The sequence below is a fragment of the Thunnus maccoyii genome, chromosome 11 (assembly GCF_910596095.1).
Source record: "Thunnus maccoyii chromosome 11, fThuMac1.1, whole genome shotgun sequence".
Taxonomy (NCBI): Eukaryota; Metazoa; Chordata; class Actinopteri; order Scombriformes; family Scombridae; genus Thunnus; species Thunnus maccoyii.
This window is the reverse complement of record NC_056543.1, coordinates 19188229-19207340: the sequence shown is the minus strand read 5'-3', so window position 1 is coordinate 19207340 and position 19112 is coordinate 19188229. Positions and strand designations below refer to the sequence as shown.

Sequence of the window (19112 nt, the reverse complement as noted above, 5' to 3'; positions counted from 1 at the left end):
CTGTGAGGTTTTTGATTTCTAAAATATACACACCATACTCAGCACATACCAAATAAACAGGAATATAACGTTAACACTGTAGCTGCTTTATTAAGTCTGGTACAAACCAGAGAAGAGAGACTGTCTGCAGACCTGTCTCAGTTTTATTAATCTCTCATTTTTAATTTTGTTGCAAATGTGCGTTGCTAAACATATCAGCAAAATCTCACTCCCTTCTCTGTCTTCCTCCCTGCACCCTCCATGTCTGATAACTGGGTTAGCATCTAACCTATCCAATATGACCTTGAGCAAACCCGTGATACTAGGCTGCTAGTAATCCGTGCATCTGCCTCTTATTCAGATTATACAAGTCAAATGTCACCTTTTCATCAGGACTCTATAAAAAAGTCTTACATTATCATTATTTCTTACACAAATAGATAGGATACACAAGCATTTAGTTCACATGGGCTATTTCATTGATAATGGGCAGACATAAATTTGACGTCACACTATCTTTGTCACATTTATATTGATATACTTGGTTAATTGGATGCTTATATTTGCGTGAGAAGGCATTTTCTCATTAAACTAATAAAAAAAAAACTCTCACATGGTTTTATTGCTGTTCCCTTGGTAACAAGCAAACCCTTGCCCTTTTAGCCTCCTGGCATTCGTGTGGACCGTACCACTTTGCCCTCGTAGAGGGGTTTTAGGAGATATAAGTTACAGAGTGGCCCCTTTTATTTGATTACGTAGAAATCATTATAATGAATGTAATATTTTTATATGCCACAATGTGTGCTGTGAGTTTTTTTTAACGCGGTATATTAAATTCTTAATGTTGTTTAGGCTTCAGATCGCACCCCTTGGACACCCCTCCATCACATGAAATTGACGATTGTACAGTAAGCTGTCAAAAGCTTGTTGCTTAAATCTGTGCGGTGCCGCAAAGTAATACAGAAATGAGGTCGGATACGTGGACGAAATAAGAAGCTATAATTCAGCAAAGACAGTAAGAACAAAATGGGTTGTTGAGCAGACGTTTCTGGGGTACTTGGCGTCTTGTTTTCGTTAGTTAGCGGTGCTGCCGTGTCGTCTGTCCTAGCTGGTGCGTGATTGCTGTCTCCTCTGGGAAGCGGTTCATCCGTGGTGATGAGGTAAGCAGGTGCACTTTCCGCTAACAGTGAAGCTAACGTAAGCTAATAAATGTTAATGTTAATGTTATGTTCATGTTAGTCCCATGACAGTGCTGCCTTTAGCTTGCTAACAAGTGTTTGTGATTAGCTAGCTAAAGGAGCTCAGGATGAGAATGCAAATCAGAGACTATAGCGTTTTACCTTTCAAGTAACGTTACTAAACTATGCAAGGAAGACGGTGTGTGATGCTAGTTAATGTCAGGTTAGTTATCCATTGCTTGTCGTGTGTTTTCTTTTGCGTGTAAGTGTCATGTTGTAGTTGAGAAACAAAACTGTACACACAGTAACGTTGTAGGGGGGTCGGGGTGGGGGAGCGGCATCCATTATCGGACGTACAAGCGAAATTCACAATTACCCTTCCCGAAAATATGGATAACCGTCCTCTACAGACAGTCTGAAGTATTTTCTATCGGCTGTAAACATAATTATCATTACACAGCATGATTTTAGCCATGTGCTTATTTATAGTAGTACAGTAGATGTGCACTTTCTCATCTTTCCTGCTGTACTGAATATAAAATATATTGAAATAAACAAGATATTCAAAAACAGGAAAAAATTTCCCACCGAGGATACTCAAAGTGGCCCAAGCCTAAAGTAAGCTCTGCAAGAGGAAGTTACATTATCCTTAGAGTTTTAAATTAACTGGTTGACCATACTGCCATTGCGATAAATCATATTTTACTACAAAAAAAACCCTTTCTCCATTTCATACAGCAACCCTCGTGATCAGTTTTGAGAGTTTATCCGGTCCATCTGAGAAGTTATCATGCTGAATTACTCACATGATCCCCTTTGTGTGAGATGTTACACATCAGAAGCGGCATGTAGGGAAGTTAATGTATTATGTATGCATCACACATCACACATCACACAATCACACATTAAAAAGGCATAAAATCTTGAGGTAACGCTGAATTATTTTGGGTTTTCCACTTAATTATTGGTTACATACCAGAAAAGTGTATTATCAAACATGACCATATTATGTATGGTGTATTAATATCATTGCAATAGAACAGAAATGAAATTATGGTTCAACATAAGTAAATAATAGTAAAAGTAAATATGATGGTCTAGGACCATTAATTATATCCATTAAGGAAAGCTCTGATGTACTCAGATATCAATATTCAGAATATAGTAATGCAAAAAGAGCTTATGACAAGCCTACATTTACATTAACTGCAAGAGTCTAGAGACTGTGTTAAGCATGTTTAATGCACGCGTTGATATGCTTCATGTGCTGTACATGGTCACATTTGATCGAAAGTTTTGTGTAGTGTTAATAGATATCATTTCTTAGGTCTACACTTGCTCATAATTGCAGTAATTAATTCAGGAAACATGCGTCTAGTGTTGAATTCTGTTTACTCTAAGAAAGCAAATTTTATTCATAGAGAAAGGGTCAACTGCCAGCACTGTCTTACTCCAAGCTGTGCTCCCAGCTCTGAACACAGTACATCAGCCTCTGGTTTCCTATTGGCTAATATCAGACTGGGAGGGTCTTCCCGGAGGCCGGCACCCAGGCAGGAAGGGGGTGGCTGGAAATGTTTCAACCAGAGTTGGGTAGACGGTCTGTTTTCACTGTTGTTGAAGAGGAAATCTTTGGTCACTGAATCCTCGGGACAGAGAGGGGGATGATAGCTGTTCTTACAGTCTTTATCTTCACAAAGTAAGCTACTCAAAAGTTATATCACTAGTCTAGATTCCAGCTTAGGGACAGAAGTTCTTTAGTGCTGCATGAAGTGAGAGAGGTAGGTTGTCTTGCTCCGTTTCCTGACTTGCGCCTAAAGGAATTTGCTGCAGTATGCTGTGGCATAGCGTGCTGGAAGGCTGAGAGGCTGTGACAGTAGATGATCTGCGTTAACAATAGTATAATTTATTCTAAATATGTGGTTTTTTGAGTCTGTCTACATTTACAGACCCTGTTAATTGCTCTCATCGGAGTAACTTCTCAACTCTTGTACAGATACGGTATATTCAGCTCATGGGTTAACCATCTTTTCTCCTTGCTCAGCAACTTCCTGTGTGTTTTACCACTTAGTGTACAGGTCAGTCTATCCTGTCCTGTGTTTCACTCCCCATATGGTGTGTGTTGAAGCTTTGTCTTGCTTTCCTTGTATTCTTTATGTGCTTTTGTCGGGCCTAGAGTCAGCATATCTGACTGTGGCAATTTGTAACCAGATGTCATGTATGGCTGAACTATTAATCAAAATATTATCGAAATCGCAATATGGCCAAGTGCAGTATCCGAATTGCAAGGGCTGCAATTTTTTGATAAAGGTAAAGTGTGTCATAACATACCATTATAAATTAGGCATTGTGGTGCTACAGAGATGCCACGGCCTACAAATCATATCCTCCAGACGTAAGGGAACATGCTTGTTTTGCACAGACCCCAGCAAAAATCACATCATCATCAATTTTCTATTTTTTTCAGTGAAAATGAAATACAGAAATTACTATCCCCAGTAAAATCCTGACTCATATCACAATATCTGTCAAAATAATCGCAATATGATTATTTTTTTTTACCTATTGTTCAGCCCTAATGTCATGTCATGAGAGAAATTACAGAATTTATTACATTTTTTACTTATACCATAACACGCATGTTGTGGTATGGATTTGAGCTTTGTAAATGTTTATGTTCTATTATTGATTGTTTAATTTCCATGACACCACACAGCTACACATCCCCAACAAGCACAACAACTGTGGCTCTGTGTGTTCTTCTCTGTGTATCCTTTATGTCTGTGTGAGATGTGCAGACATAATATTACATGTCTTGTTGCCCAGCGACCCTCACTATGAAGTCTAGTCGGTTGTTACGATTAGCATCTGTTTTTTCTGCCTACTAGCTACCATAAGGAACATGAGGCTGGAAAAACACAAAGACAGATTCTGGAGAGAAAAAAACCTGAAGACAGTAAAAAAGAGGAGATCAATATAACGAGTAATCATTGTGGAGTAAACTACAAATCAGAAAAGTGGAAATGGTTCTATATACCAAGAGGAAGGGAATGCAGCCTTAGCCTAAAAGACACTGAATGTTAGTTTGGTAGCTTGTTCATCAAGCTGGAGTAAAAATTCAGACTATAAAATGTATTCAGCTCTTATCCTTTTTGGCATTCCTAGTTTGTCGTTACTGTTTTACTTAAGTCTTGTCTAGTCAGCTATCAAATAACTGGTTTTGATGGCAGTAATAATTTACAAGGACAAGCAGGTCTGAAGCTACTATGGCTTTTATTATGGTTGCTTTCCATACAGGATTGGGCTTGTCTCTTGACATATAACACTATATGTAATTACACAAGATGACATTTGTTATTGTTTTGGCCTACTGTGGTTTCTGCTGTAAACTGCTAAAGAACTGATGACTTAAGAGACAAGAAGACATATCCAGAATCCCATGATTTAATTATACAGACTTTAGAATAATGATACCATTAATTATTATGTTGTTTATGTATACACAATTTCAAGAGGCCCCATGGGCAAGTAATATACATGTTCTTTGTCTTTCAGATCACCAACAGAAAGTGCCTTTGAGAAGATATCCCTGACTTGAAGTTGGTTGGTGTACATGGCCAGCCTGTGCTTTCTTTTAGGCCAGACTCTCCCTACCACTAACATTTGATACCTCAACTGAAAGCCACTGCTTTGCACAACTTCAGCACCCTAAAAGAATCCCAAAATAGAGCCATAGTATGGATACAGAAGATAATGCCCTTAGAAAATCTGATTAAAGCGACAGGTCTGCATACAATTCCCTCACTTGTCTGATATCAGTGGGTACCATCACTTGTGTGTCACATAGAAAAACAGATCTGCAGTTGTTTCCCACTGATGGATGTTATCTAGGTGATTGACCAGCCATTTGATCTTTCTGCTCCAGCTGATGGAGGACTCATCAGATTGTTTTAAAAGAGGACTTTGTACAGCTTTGGTGTGTGAGGCACTGGACAATAGGATTGGTTTTTAAATTTTTAATTTATGATTAAAACCTTTGGACATGGCGTTGAACATTTCTTCAGTAAGAGACACAAAATGGCTAACCCTGGAAGTCTGTCGACAGTTTCAGCGAGGAAATTGTTCTCGTAGTGATGAGGAGTGCAAATTCGCTCATCCACCGAAGAGCTGCCAAGTTGAAAATGGGAGAGTTATTGCCTGCTTTGACTCGCTGAAGGTAAGAAATATTACACACACTATATTATCGGTGACACCTTAATGATCTTTACTTAAATTGTGCCGTTTTTTAGATGAGTAGGAAACATTTAAAACCCCATGAAATTTTCTGAGTGAATGGTTTCACTGTTGTAATGTGCCAAATATACAGTATGTAGAAAATTAATTTTCACATTATTATTTCTACAACCCTTTCGCTCCCCTTGAAACATTTTTAAATGATTGCTATTCGTCAAACAGATCATGGGTGTGCAGGTTCCATCTAATAGGATGTGATTGTAGATTTTAAGGCCATCTAGCTTGTCTGTCCCATGAAATACAGTTAAACCTGCAGGTCTACAAGTTTACAGTCACATCAGTAGAAGTGTGTATTTAGGTGGTAGTTTAGATCCATTATATTATTCATAGTTTTCTACACTGCAGTGTACAAACATGTCTGAAATACATCCCTAAATTAAGCCACTCTGACATCCAGTTTCATGCAGAAACATGTGAAACCACAGAGCAAAACTGCACTGCAATCTCAGTGCTTTTCTCCATTATGTATGGCTCCAGGTTTTATGTAATCAAAGGTAATAACCACACTTTTCATAAAAGAGAGAAAAGTACCTTGTAGATATTACTTTCATCACTTAATTAACGTTGACTAAAAAAATAATTCTGGCAGCTAGTTGAATTACAGCCAGTTTATTTTCAAGTTAGCTCAGTTGCCCAGGATGAGGCCGGGGTTGACTTAATCCACTCTCACACATTCACTGTCACAACACAATACAGCTTTGCCCCAGGATTATTCTCATGCTGAGTCATCGTCTTATCGCCTCACCATGGGCAATTAATAAACTGCTTGATCGACTGTATTGCCATTCTTGATCACTTGTCTTGACAAACCACTAGATAACGCTTCACTTGAAGTCCTCATCCTATTTAGAAAACTGTATACAAATATTTAATAAATGGTTTATAACACACTATAATGTGGGTATAAGTATATATAAGGACATGTTTAAGTATTTATTAATGTACAATTACAACTTCTCCTACAAAGATATTTTATATTATTACAACAGTTTTTTACTATATTATCATTCATTATGTTTTTATGTACCAGCCTCTATGAGTGCCTGCAAGAAGAGTTAAAGTTGATGAGAAATACATTAATAAACACTCATTGTGCTGACAGCTACATTATAGTGTGTTTTAAAGCTCTCAAAATGCTCACTGCTTTGAATTTCAGCACCTCTCACAGCTGAGTCACTCAATCATGTACCTAATGCTTAATTTCCTTTTATGGTAGAATCTGTGATTTTGTTATTTAATCAAACAGCTTTGCACTGAAACTATCTGTTGAACTTGGCCCTCTTGCTGAAGTGCAACAACAAATGTGAACACTTCTTGTATTGCTTTAAAGTTGTAACCTCAATGAGTTTCAGTAAAAACACTTTTAGTTCAGAAACCTGCACTGTTTTACTGTGTAGTGGGATCATACACACATTGATCTTAAGTGTAGCTCAACTGATAAGACTCATGAGATTGGTGGATAGGTCATAATGTACTTGAGAAGGTTTTGAACAAATGACTTCTTTCAATTTTATGACAAGACACTGGTTGATAAATCTGTATTGTTGGGCTCTCCTTATTTAATGACCTGTATCCATTTTGCAGACAAACTATTTGATCAGGGCATCCCTGTTTGGAAATATACAGCTACAACTTTAGAAAGAAACATATGTTTTGCCAATAAATGATAGAACAGTTGTACAATGCAGAGAGGTTGATTCTCTCTCGGGACTACGTGAGTGGAAAAAACAGAAATTAAGACTAAGCCTGAGGATGGAAAGAAGGTCAGATGGCCAGTCTGCAGTCTTTGCAGTCATGTGATGATGTCACAGCTCTTCCCGATGAATAGACTTTTGTCTAAGGCGTTATTTAATGTTGAATGTTACTGGCAGCTGTTACTAGCTCAGTAGCTGTTACTCATCCTCAGTCTTTATTTATTGAGAGACAAACAGAGCTACTCGTCTAAACTGTGCTTCTCAAGCAAATGTTTTCCTCTTACTCAGCTGTTAGGTAATTGGCTTGCCCACTGTTGGCATTTTATTGCCATGTGATTTGTTAATTTCAGATAAAGAATCAAAACAATTACTGTCATTGTTCTTTACTTATTCACCAAGTACTCTCAACAGACTTAACTTTATTATACCACTGAATGTGCATATGCTTTGGTATTGTAACTAGTATCTCATGACTTCCATAAAAGCAGTTGAGAAGGGCACGCACAAGCAAATGATGTCAACTGCTCCTCTCTTTCAACAACGAGCGAGTTTCCTGTCTTTTGCTCTGAAGTGTGTTGACCTGCATCACCTTATTCAACACTTCATTCTGTTTTGTGCACACCAGCAATTAACGTTAGCAATAGCAGACATTGCTACTGAGATTTCTCTCAATGAGACCCACATCTCTTATGCAACTCTCAGAAGGAGCTTTGGGCAGATGCTCCCAAACATCCCTCACAAAACTGCCTGCTTCAAACTAGAAAGAAGCTAAATGCTATCAAGACACAGTTGTCAATGGGCGACAGCTTTCCTGTTCTTTGGATTCGACTGAAGCCACCATAGTTGTGGCACATGCACCCCTTCACCAGTGTAATATGCCAGACACAGCAACTCAAAACTAGAAAGTTGTACAACAACACAACACTGTATTTTTTAATACTAATGAAAAATTGCTGACAGTTAAACCTACATTTATATTCACTGAAAATAATTGATATAAAACTCTTGGGAGAAATGCAAATGAGGTAAAATTAGTAACTTGATTGAAGGATCTAAATATGTAGGCCATAGGAAACTAACTTCTCATTAGGCCAATATACATGCTTGATCGACAGAAATGAAATGTCGTTAAGCTCATTTCAAAGTCTAAAGGGACATAATGACACTCATGCTTCATAAGAGGAATCATATTGAAATCACCATTGGATTCCCACAGCTGGCAAGCTCAGGGACTTCTTATGTAGCCAGTCGGCTCTTTCTTTAAGTCTCTCATAATAGCTTTAGTCTTGTGTTAAAGAGCACCGTGAATTGACATCTAACTGGTCTCCATCTCAGTCATGTTTCTTACAAACGAGTCTGTTACATTTATATTGCACAATTCTGCAGAACACTATTTAGGGCCACAGCTAACATCCAATGCCAGTGCCGTAAATGATGTGTGTCCTTTTATTGTATGTAGCAAGGTGAAAAGTACAATTGTGGAGGACGAGGTGATGGATAGCTGTGTAATGAATCCGACATTCATAGGAGTTTGCATGTCATTTTAGACCATTTTATACCATCTAACATAATTATAGCCGCTTTATTTAAAGGCTCTGAACACCCAAACAGGTGTTTGGACTAACTAACTTCTCAGATTGAAGTTGGATGGAGCTATGCAGTTAATCACATGAGGTCAGGAAACTTCATGAACTAATAAGAATAATAAAGCTGCGACAAAGCTACATGGGGGGTCAAGGGGATGTCAATCATGCACAGCCTGTACATGCCCACAAAATCATCAGAAATTAGGCCAAATGAGTGAAAATGGAATGAAAACCTGTGTGGGTGTATCAAATTTTAAATTTGTTTTTTCACTTTAACCTCAGGGACCCAGGGACACTAAAAAAAAGGAGGACTAAAAGCAACAGATGGACTGCATCGAATTTTACCAGATTGTCTAATTTTTCTACAAATAAAAGCTGATGCTATCTGAATAATTTGAAAGATCTTATATTAGATCTTCTATATAAGAATTCTTCACACAGCAGCTTTAATGGTGGCCTCTTTCCCTAACCTTAACCAAGTGTTTTAGTATACCATATACCATACCATAACCATACCCCAATCATATGATACCTTAACCATTGTTTATAGTTTTTTTAGTTGTGTGTATATTGTATGAATGTTAAAAAAGTGTGACACTGGCTACAAACCACAATCTTATCTAAATAGTCATTGTTTTCATCAGGTAAACTGATTAAAAATGGTTACTGTACCCATAAAGTGTTAGGCTCTGTGCTGACATGGGTTGTTAAACCATCACACTCAGCAAATATCAATTTAAGTAATATAAAAGATAAGCCTTTTTTATTGTTTTCATAGACCAGATGGAGTCTACAGTAGAAGTCAGTTTTAAGTCTGATCTGAGAGGTGGTAGTAATTTTAAGGTACCTCTTCCTTATTACTGTGATTTTAGTGCTCTCTGCCTGGCTGCACTACAAGCACAGTGTAATTCCTGATTCAAGGAATAACCTGAAATTTCCCAGCACCATGTTAAGAAGAAGCCCGGATTCTTGATTGATTCTAGCCATAACTAGCTATGTGTGCTATGTAGATTAGCACACCGATGACACCACTGCCACTGTGACTGTGAGTGGGAGTGGGGTGCAGAAAAAAAGTCCTCGATAATTGATACTGTTGGTGGAACTGTGCCTGAAAGCTGGAGCTCAGAGAAACCTTAAATTGCAGAAATTATGCTTGATATTAAAACTCTCTTGGACAATGTAATAGGATGTTTTGATACGAGCAAGATATTAAATCTATTCCACTTTTAATCTGATGACTCTATCACATATCTATTACTTATAAAAAAAAAAATTTTTCTCCCCAGTTTCAAAGAAAAGCTGTAAAATTTCATATGGAAGATTGAGATCATTTGGAGCGTTATAAGGATCACCAGCCTATAATTTAAGCATTGCTCTGCTTTTTTTATGTTCTCTGAATACAGGGCCGATGCTCCAGAGAGAACTGCAAGTATCTTCATCCACCTTCACACTTAAAAACCCAGTTAGAGATAAATGGGCGCAACAATCTCATCCAGCAGAAGACAGCAGCTGCCATGCTTGCCCAACAGATGCAGCTCATGATCCCTGGACCCAGTCTGCAATCTGTGGTAAGATCCTAATAGTGATTAAGGAGGAACTTGAAACATTAGAAATCCCACCCTTAAAGTTTTGTGTGATGGTATTTGACCTCTCCCTTCATAGCCAACATTTCCTGTCACACAGGGACTTGGCGCAAATACTGGTCTTGGTTATAGTCCATACATGACACCCTTGAGCCACGGGATGAACCTCGTTCCCACGGACATCCTCCCCAATACCCAGGTTCTTGTCCCTGGCAGCCCGCCTGTCACGCTCCAGAGCTCCTCTTCTTCTTCTTCTTCTTCTTCGTCTTCTTCTTCCCCCTCACAGAAGCTCCAGCGTACTGACAAACTAGAGGTATTGAAGCGCTACAAGGACTGATTTAACATAAAAAAAGACATTAATACTTCTGTGTGTAGACATAATAAAAGCTGCATTTCTCTCACGTCTTAATAATGACTCCTCTCAGGTGTGCCGTGAGTTTCAGCGGGGAAACTGTGCAAGAGGGGAGACAGATTGCCGCTTTGCTCACCCCAGTGACAGTCCAATGATTGACAGCATTGATAACACCGTCACTGTTTGCATGGACTACATCAAGAGCCGCTGCACCAGGGAGAAGTGCAAGTATTTTCACCCGCCTGCACACTTGCAGGCCAAAATCAAATCCAGTCAGCAAGTCAATCAGACAGCCGTGGCAGCCCAGGCCGCAGCTGCAGCCGTGGTAAGACAGAGCCTTATCCCTCTGGCTATTGATCTATCTGACTATTGATGACATCATAGAATATGGAGGATGATATACTGTCAGTTGTAATGCCACATTTAATGCAGTGGCATATTATATACCATCAAAATTCAACTGATGTCTAATATTGATTGAATTTCAAACTGTTTAATTGAGCAGAAAATGTTATTTCAGCAATTACAGTATCTCAGTTCATAAACTAATTTCCCACCTTCAGTTATAAATCAGTAACTTATTTGACTGCATACAGTATATTGACATATGATTTAGAAGTATTAGTTATAGATGGAAAATTATTATTAGAAAGATGTACATTTGAGGTAGTTGGGGTGTAAACAAATACAAAAATATTTTTCATGAAAAATATCTGAATTTTTGCAGTAATATTTGCGGCGCTCCCTCCTCCTTCGACCCGTCACCCAACTGACACAATTTACCACAAACGTCACACACTTTCCTCACAGAGTAATAGTTCTAAGTTTGATATTCAGACGTTCATTGAGTTTCATCTTCAATAACTCTTCATTAGTTGTGCACAGCAGGTGTTTAAACTTTGCTCTGATGAGATACTGAAGCCGTGGTGCTTAAATGAAATGTGTTTCCTCATTATTATGTGCGTCTCACATGCTCTTCACAGGCCATCTGTGTTCCTTTTCATGTAAATCATTTTTTATTTATGGTTCCTCCATCATTTACATTGTATTTTTATTGCATGACTTACAGGTTGTAATTTTTGCTTACAAACACATTTCATGTTTTTACAAGCTATTCCTCCGAAAGGCCGAGTGTGCCTCTCATGTTAGTCTTTCTGTTAGTACAGAGCAACTCATTCTGTGCTTCATAATGTGGGATGTGTGGTTATTTTCAGCTCTTTGTGTGTGATATTGCTTTTGGCAAGCTCTCATAACATCAAGTCATCTTTCATATAGAGTTTGTCTATGATTTGTATTGAAAATCAGTGTATGTACTCCAGAATGAAATGGCGTCGCACTGAATACACACGGTAGTGTTTTGATTTTGATTAACAAACTCGATCAAGTAATATTATTTTAAGTGATCAATATACAATGAAAACAGTATATTGTAAATCTTTGCTGCCGAAGTTATTGATAAACTGTACATGCATTGCTGACCTACTAATTCAGTGGTTAATCTTTAGTTATTGAGTCCTTTTAATCAGGTATTTTGGTTACTGTGCATGCATACTGTGTTTTATGTGGTAAACTACATTCAGATTATTTTGTTTTGTTTTCCCCTTCTCACCTACCCACAATGCTGTCCCCCCATGATGCACCTCTGCTTGCTGTTACCTGTATGTTAATACGCTTGAATCCCATTGGCCCACTGCCATCATGTGCTCGCTGCCTGCTATTAAAAGACTCAGTCGACTGCCAAAGCAATGAAGCGACCCCTCGAGGCAACTGTAGACCTGGTATTTTCACCTTTTGCTTTGCATGTAGCCAATAATTGTACTATGATAGCTTTTTGATTTTTGTCATTGTGAGCTTCTTCTAGTCTCATGTAGTCTTTGTGTACATAGTCAGTCTCATCAGTATCTTAAAGGCCTTAATTAGACAGATATTTTAAAATTTTTGGTTGATACATTATTCCATTCATATTTGTATCCTAAAACCATGCATGATCTTTCCATTATGTGATTAACAGTCATCTTTATTGTGTAGTTGTGTTTGACATTTTTTCACAGTGTTTTTAAATGAGTACTAAATATTAAGAGTGTGTACAACGTAGCTGAACAGAGAGAGGGGGTGTTTGGGAAGGAGTTTCAGTGCGTCACGTCTCCTCTTGTCACTTTTCAGGCTTTTCCCCACAGCATCCTGCAACCCCTACCAAAGAGACAAGCTCTGGAGAAGAGCAACTGGGCCAGCTCTCTCCTCAACCCCAGTTTTTTGCACTACCAACAGGCTCTGGCCAACACACAGCTGCAGCAGCCCACGGCGGCATTCTACCCCACAGGTAAGCATCTAAAGTCTCGGGGGTAAGATACTGCTCACAAATATCACGCACGCTTAAGGTGGTCACCTGACTTATTATAAGAACTTGGCAAAGGTTGAGAGGTTTAATATGTTAGATGTGTCTTTTGCTGCCCAAAATCATGTGAATCATAATCCTGACTCTAAAGATTTTGACTAGAGGCCTTTTTCACAGCAGACTATTTGACTTGTCATAGTAGCAAAAGCACAGGTGTTACTAATGACACTAAAGATGGCTCAGTTCCATCCATGTGTGTCCCAGTAAGTCATGAAAGCGTGACAGTGAGCAGACAATCATAACAAGACCCTGAAACTGAAGCAGCTAAATGGAATTCAGCCATCATCAATTTAATTATTCACACATGTGATTTTCATACTCTGAAATATCAAAATGTCTTCTAACCGGGGCATTTAAATTGATCTAAAGCCCATTTTGGACAGAATTATCATTACAGGGGGAAGTGGGAAATAAAATATTCACCATGCCCCTCAGTAATTCGTCGTTATGCATGGTGTTTTTTATCATTGTGAAATTACAGAATGTGGTCTGTAATAGACATGGACATTCAGCAGGATCAACCAAAAAAGTACATACATACCAACATGTCACTGACATTACAGTGTTTATTCGGTGATCTTTCTGATAGCTTTAAATTGTTTCCGAATTGGTTCCCAAATAGGTCCATATGTTAGGTGTTAGTAGGTTTCTGTCAATCAGATTAGCAAAAACATTTTCAATTTCCTTCATTTTCACACAAAAGTCAAATTTTACACTGAGCTGGTGAGATACAGTAGATGGAGAAGCAACTCAGCCTGCAGACAAAACACATAAATACAGTTTAAAATACAAATATCTTGCTTCATACAAACAAACATACAAATCACGAGAGGACCAGCGAGTTCACAGAAAAACAGCAGGTAATTGCAGCTGTAATTATTACTGGGGTGAAAAATGACCCACATGCAAGCTCTGGACAGGATTAAAATCACTGAATCACAGGTATTGTTAAAATAACCTCACTTCCCCTTAAGAAATAAATCCAGTCCAAATGGGGCTTAAGCTGTAATTAATATTATTGATTACACCTGTGCTTTAGTTGCTATGACAAGCGAACATGTTTGCTGTGAAAACCATGCACTGGGATAATGAAATGTTTGTTATACTGTACATGGATGTGATCAATTAAACTTGTCAGCTAAACTCTTTCTATCAAGACATCCGTTAGCTTTTAAGAACAAGTGGAAAAAAACAAATGTATCCTGTATTTTAGCTGTAAATCTAGAGTTGTGTCTGCTGATTTAATCTGCATCTTTCTGAAAACCTTACTGTTTCCTATGTTGATGTGTGCCAATCACTCTAAAATACCTTCTCTCTTTCTATTGTGTAATCACACAGGTTCTGTCTTGTGCATGGCTCCTGCTAACAACGTTGGTAGGTTCCCTGCTTGTTTTTTATAAACTATGTCTCATATTCAATTGAGAACACAGGTGACGCTTTTATATTAATCCAGTAATAATTCTTGTTATTCAAGCCTACAGTAGGGAAGCACCAATGTGAATCTGAATCCAAAATTCAGGATCGCACATTTAAACCACATATCTTAAAATGACCATAGAGGATAATTTTACTTTTTTTCTGTAAATATTTTTGGTCGTGTTACATATTTGTGTGTTTTTTGATCAGCAAGCCTTGTAATATATACTTACTTGTGATATATTATTAATCCTTCCTCAAACATTACTCCGGGTAGTCAAACACAGTATACACATTTAAGCATTTTAGTAGATTTAGTTTGTAGAATTACCACGAGTTATGCATTAGGAAATTTGATCAGCATCCCAGAGATTCAATTCAATGTTTTCTTTTACTCTTAAATGTTCTTACATTTTTAAAAATACCTACAGATCTCATAAAGAACACACCTTCTTGTGGCTTTGCTGTACATGTCAACTCTTTTGGGATGTGAAATTATTTCAGATTTCCTAATTGTACCTCCTACCAGCCCTTCTTTTATGTTCTCCCCCCGCTGTCTCGCTTTGCTGTGTGACGCCATCTGCTGGTCTAACCCAATGATGGCTTGCTGCTAATGTCATTTTTTTTGTATTTGCCTGGCAAAAGAGAGAGAAAAACATTGCTACGGTTACCATAATGCTCCACCTACCTTTTCATTGCTTTCATGGTTCCCTTCCTGAAAAAGTCCCCATGATGTACAGTGCTACGCCTGCTACTGTCTCTGCAGCAACTACTCCCGCCACAAGTGTCCCCTACGCAGCAACAGCACCAGCCAATCAGGTTTGCTCCTTTTTGAAGCTTTCTGTCATAAATCTTTGAGCTCTGAGTAAGTGCTCCATCTTTAAATCAGGGGAGTTGCTTCGTCAGCATAGCGTTGCCCTGCTTGCATTGCCTATCATTAAGCTTCACATACCTGTAGACCTTCAGTAGAACTAGTAGGCTTCATCTCAACCTTTTTTCCCTTATGACAGACAACACTTATTGAGAGGTCTTCCATCTGCAAATAGTGTTGCATATTTTCTTTATTGCATGCTTTTTTGCTTTGTTCAGTGTCTTTTTCTTTACAGTATAGTTATAGTTCCAAATCTTCTATAAAATGAGGGAGAACGTAGTTAAAATAAAATGGTAGCTTAGGTTCCCATCACAGTGGTTATATTAATTAGTGGATAATTTGCATTAACTTTATTAATATCATCTGTGAAAAGATGCTGTCCACATCCAGATTTAATTTTTGTACATGGTAATTTGTAATGAGGAACCTTGCAGGAGTTTTAAGCTGTGTGTTTGTGTATTTGTGTGTGATTTGTAGAGGAGTTGGTGTAAATATTTGGTTTTAATTATCCTCCTAACTTAAATATTTGTTCCATATGTGCAGTATCATACACGTTTAGCAAACTTTTAAACTTAACATACCCTCTGGTAGGTACATCTTTACAAATTCATGTCATCAAGGTGTAAAAGTGTATAAAATGAAGCATAAGACAATTTGAAGTAATGGTGCAGCCAAGAGGAAATGTTTTTTTCTAAATTAAAAAAGGGTGAAATCATGGCCAATGTCAAGAGTTTAAGGGGTTAAGGTATTCATTTCATTCAATTTTATCAACTTTATAGCTATCACAATGATAAGTCTTGATGAGCACTTGATGATCTTTGTCATGTAACAAAACCACATTTGTCTTTTGCCCCTGAAACAGATCATTCTCAAGTAACCACCAGAAGTCAGTGCCATGTTGCTGCTGTTAAAGGCCACAAACAGCCACTCTGTAAATACGATGTTAACATCACACACAACCGTCAACAAGCTGCATGCTGATAACATCACAGATGAAAAAGTTGTGGTATTAAATTACATAGCTCAATTATGAGGATTATACTGCGGTGGAGAAGTGTCACAGAAGATTATTGTTTGTACGTCTATATGCCTTTGTACCTGAATTAACATGCATCCTCAGTCATGTGCATAATATCCTGGATTCTTATTTCCAAACCAATTCTGAAAAGGTCAGAGGTGCATTTAGCGACAGAAATGCAGTGTGTCTCCAATCCATATACAGACCTATATAAATGAAAACTAGCTTTTCTGAAATCAAACAGAAATAGGCAGTGTACATATACATAGTAAACATTTAATACTAATTGATATTGGAACAAACAGAAATGTTGTTTATTGACATGTTTTGATGTAAATATCACAAGAGGAAGAGATGAGCCTGACAGATGTCATCTGAAATCACATTTCAATGTGTATACATGTTAATGACAGGTGTAAAGAAAAAAAATAATAGAGAATGTTTAAAGATTGTTTTCATCAGGACGTTGAGACAGAAATGCTTGTTCCTTCTTGAATGTGTCATTTTTGTCAGTTTATGATTGTTTATCTTGTGCCAGATTTAATTATTCTAAACTAACTGGTAAAAAAGCACTTATTTTAACTTTTATCTCCACATTTTAGATATCTAATTCCACAGCATGTGTATGGAAGTTCCTTTAAAATGTCCCTAAGGGTTGTTCATTTGTTTTGTTAACCCTGTTATGTTGCAGGATCAGTGCTCCACCTCCTGGTGTGCCTTTGTATTGCATATACAGAATGTGTGCTGATAGAAAATACTATATAATCCAATGACCAGTTGCTGCACATACTTCTTTTTCTTGAAGGCAGTGAAGCAACAATGATTCACACAGTTACATATTCCCCTCTTCATTATTGAAAAAATTTTTTTTTAAAAAATTAATTAAAAATATATATAAAAACAGTACAAGTCTAAAGTTTGGAAACATTCCCTTGCATGAGAAAGTGTGTCCAAACTTTTGACTGGTACTGTATATTTGGATAATTATGGGTCACAGTGCTGATGTATCTGTAAGTGTTTTCACTTCTAGTTCAACCTAGAAATAAAGCCATGTTTCTGAGAAGAGCCTCCACAGCCATGAAAATTCACTCAATAAAGAGTGTGTGGATTTATTCTGGTTACCTGTATGTTCAAACTTAAGTGTGATCCTATGAGGGTTGAATATCGTGTGAACTGTTAATTTAACCGTAATGTTACAGTCGGTTGTCAGTACTGTATTCTTTGAATGTTACAAGTGCCTAAAAGAATTGTGCATACAATTACATCAGTGCATATTTAAAAGGCTTCACTCAATTAAATCTACTTAAATCACATTTAGAAAGAAATAAACTTGTTTTGCGATGCTTTGTCAGTGCATTAGTACTTTGTGTACACTTAGATTTAGACTTTCAATTTCACTAAAATTTGTATGTATGTACTCCGTATAAGATTTATTATCCAGCTTTGTTTCACTTTTAAGAAGATTAAGTAGTTTCCAAAAATGTTTCTTAACTAGTTCAATGCACAGTAAAAATATAGTAAAGTAGAATTTTAAGGACGTAGCTGTAGGTGAAGTTTAGTTGTGTATGATTGATATCACATTATGCAATTGTCTTTGTTTGAAACTTACAGTACATCTGGTTAAGTGACAAACAAAACTCATGTTAAAAACAGTTTGCATCACATGTTTATTCTTCTCTTTAACATTTTTCATATAACTTTACGTTTTTCAAACAGTGTGCAAATATCCACTTTTCCTTTTAATGTTTCCAATGTCTTTTAAAGTGGCTGATATGGGTTTTGTGTGTTATGTGTGCGTGTGATTAATTCAGACAATCCACAAAGAGACTTTGTGCTTGTTTACTTTTTTTTCCATTATGTCCTATTTGTTTTCATTGTAAAAAAGTTTTACTCACCATTGGATGGGATATAAGGAATATACTTGCAAATTTTAGTAGTTTAACACTAGCTAAGAACACTTTTAAAATGTATTATCTTCTGTCTTATCATGAATGTAATTTATTAAACTGACTTTAGTTCTGCTTTAGGTTCCTCAAAAGGCCTTGATCTGTTGTAATAGCCTACAAAAGCCGTCTGTGTTCAGGGATCGAATGTTGGAGCACAGAGAAGCTTAAAACATGTCATCCTTGTCACTGCCTTGTCACCTGTAAGGGACAACAAACCTTTGTATGATGAGCAAGGCCATGGAAATGCTTTGACCTACAAAAGTGCATTGTACAGGCCACATTTTACAAAAATAGTAGTAGTGTAATGATAGTTTGTCATTTAATTGTTTCGATTGGTTGCTGAGGCAGTCTGAAGTTGCAGTGATAAAAACTGTATTTTGTAGGTGATTTGTTTTGTTTTGTTTTCTCCTCACAATAACACATTAGATTGTACCGTCAGATATTTGACTTTTCTTATGCCATGGTGAAACACAATCCAGTGCATAAAAATATATTTGGAAATGTGAATTTGTATTTCTATGGTTTCCATTGCATCATTATAACATCTTGCAGTAAAAATAGAATCCGGTCTGTTAAGCGTCAAACTCTTACAGACACAAGTCAGTTGATGGTTCAACAGCTGTTTAAAACTAAATTGTCAGATTGATTTGAAAGTTTAGATTATTAGATTTTTTTTTTTGACACATTTTCCCTAATTTATTTACCCGCAAACAAAAAGGCATAAATCTGAATGTTTGTTTCACCTTTTGACAAAAAGATTGAATGTTATGGATACACCTGCACCTCCTCGGTCACAAAGATACG

The 19112-nt window shown here is 37.3% G+C and overlaps 1 protein-coding gene across 4 annotated transcripts; it reads left to right on the top strand.

Moving 5' to 3' along the window:
* Positions 1-823: 823 nt before the first annotated feature.
* LOC121906921 (muscleblind-like protein 2a) lies at positions 824-18599 on the top strand. Of its 4 annotated transcripts, none has more exons than XM_042426159.1 (10): positions 824-1139; positions 4710-5370; positions 10131-10295; positions 10411-10623; positions 10736-10987; positions 12387-12440; positions 12826-12982; positions 14396-14431; positions 15240-15292; positions 16207-16305. In XM_042426159.1, the coding sequence occupies exons 2-10, from the start codon at positions 5197-5199 to the stop codon at positions 16219-16221; spliced, it is 1119 nt and encodes a 372-aa protein (XP_042282093.1). In that variant the 5' UTR covers positions 824-1139; positions 4710-5196; the 3' UTR covers positions 16222-16305. The 4 variants fall into 4 exon arrangements, with proteins under 4 accessions (XP_042282093.1, XP_042282090.1, XP_042282092.1 ...); XM_042426158.1 differs by having other exon boundaries at positions 829-1139; positions 15198-15292; XM_042426156.1 differs by lacking the exon at positions 15240-15292 and having other exon boundaries at positions 16207-18599.
* Positions 18600-19112: the final 513 nt, after the last annotated feature.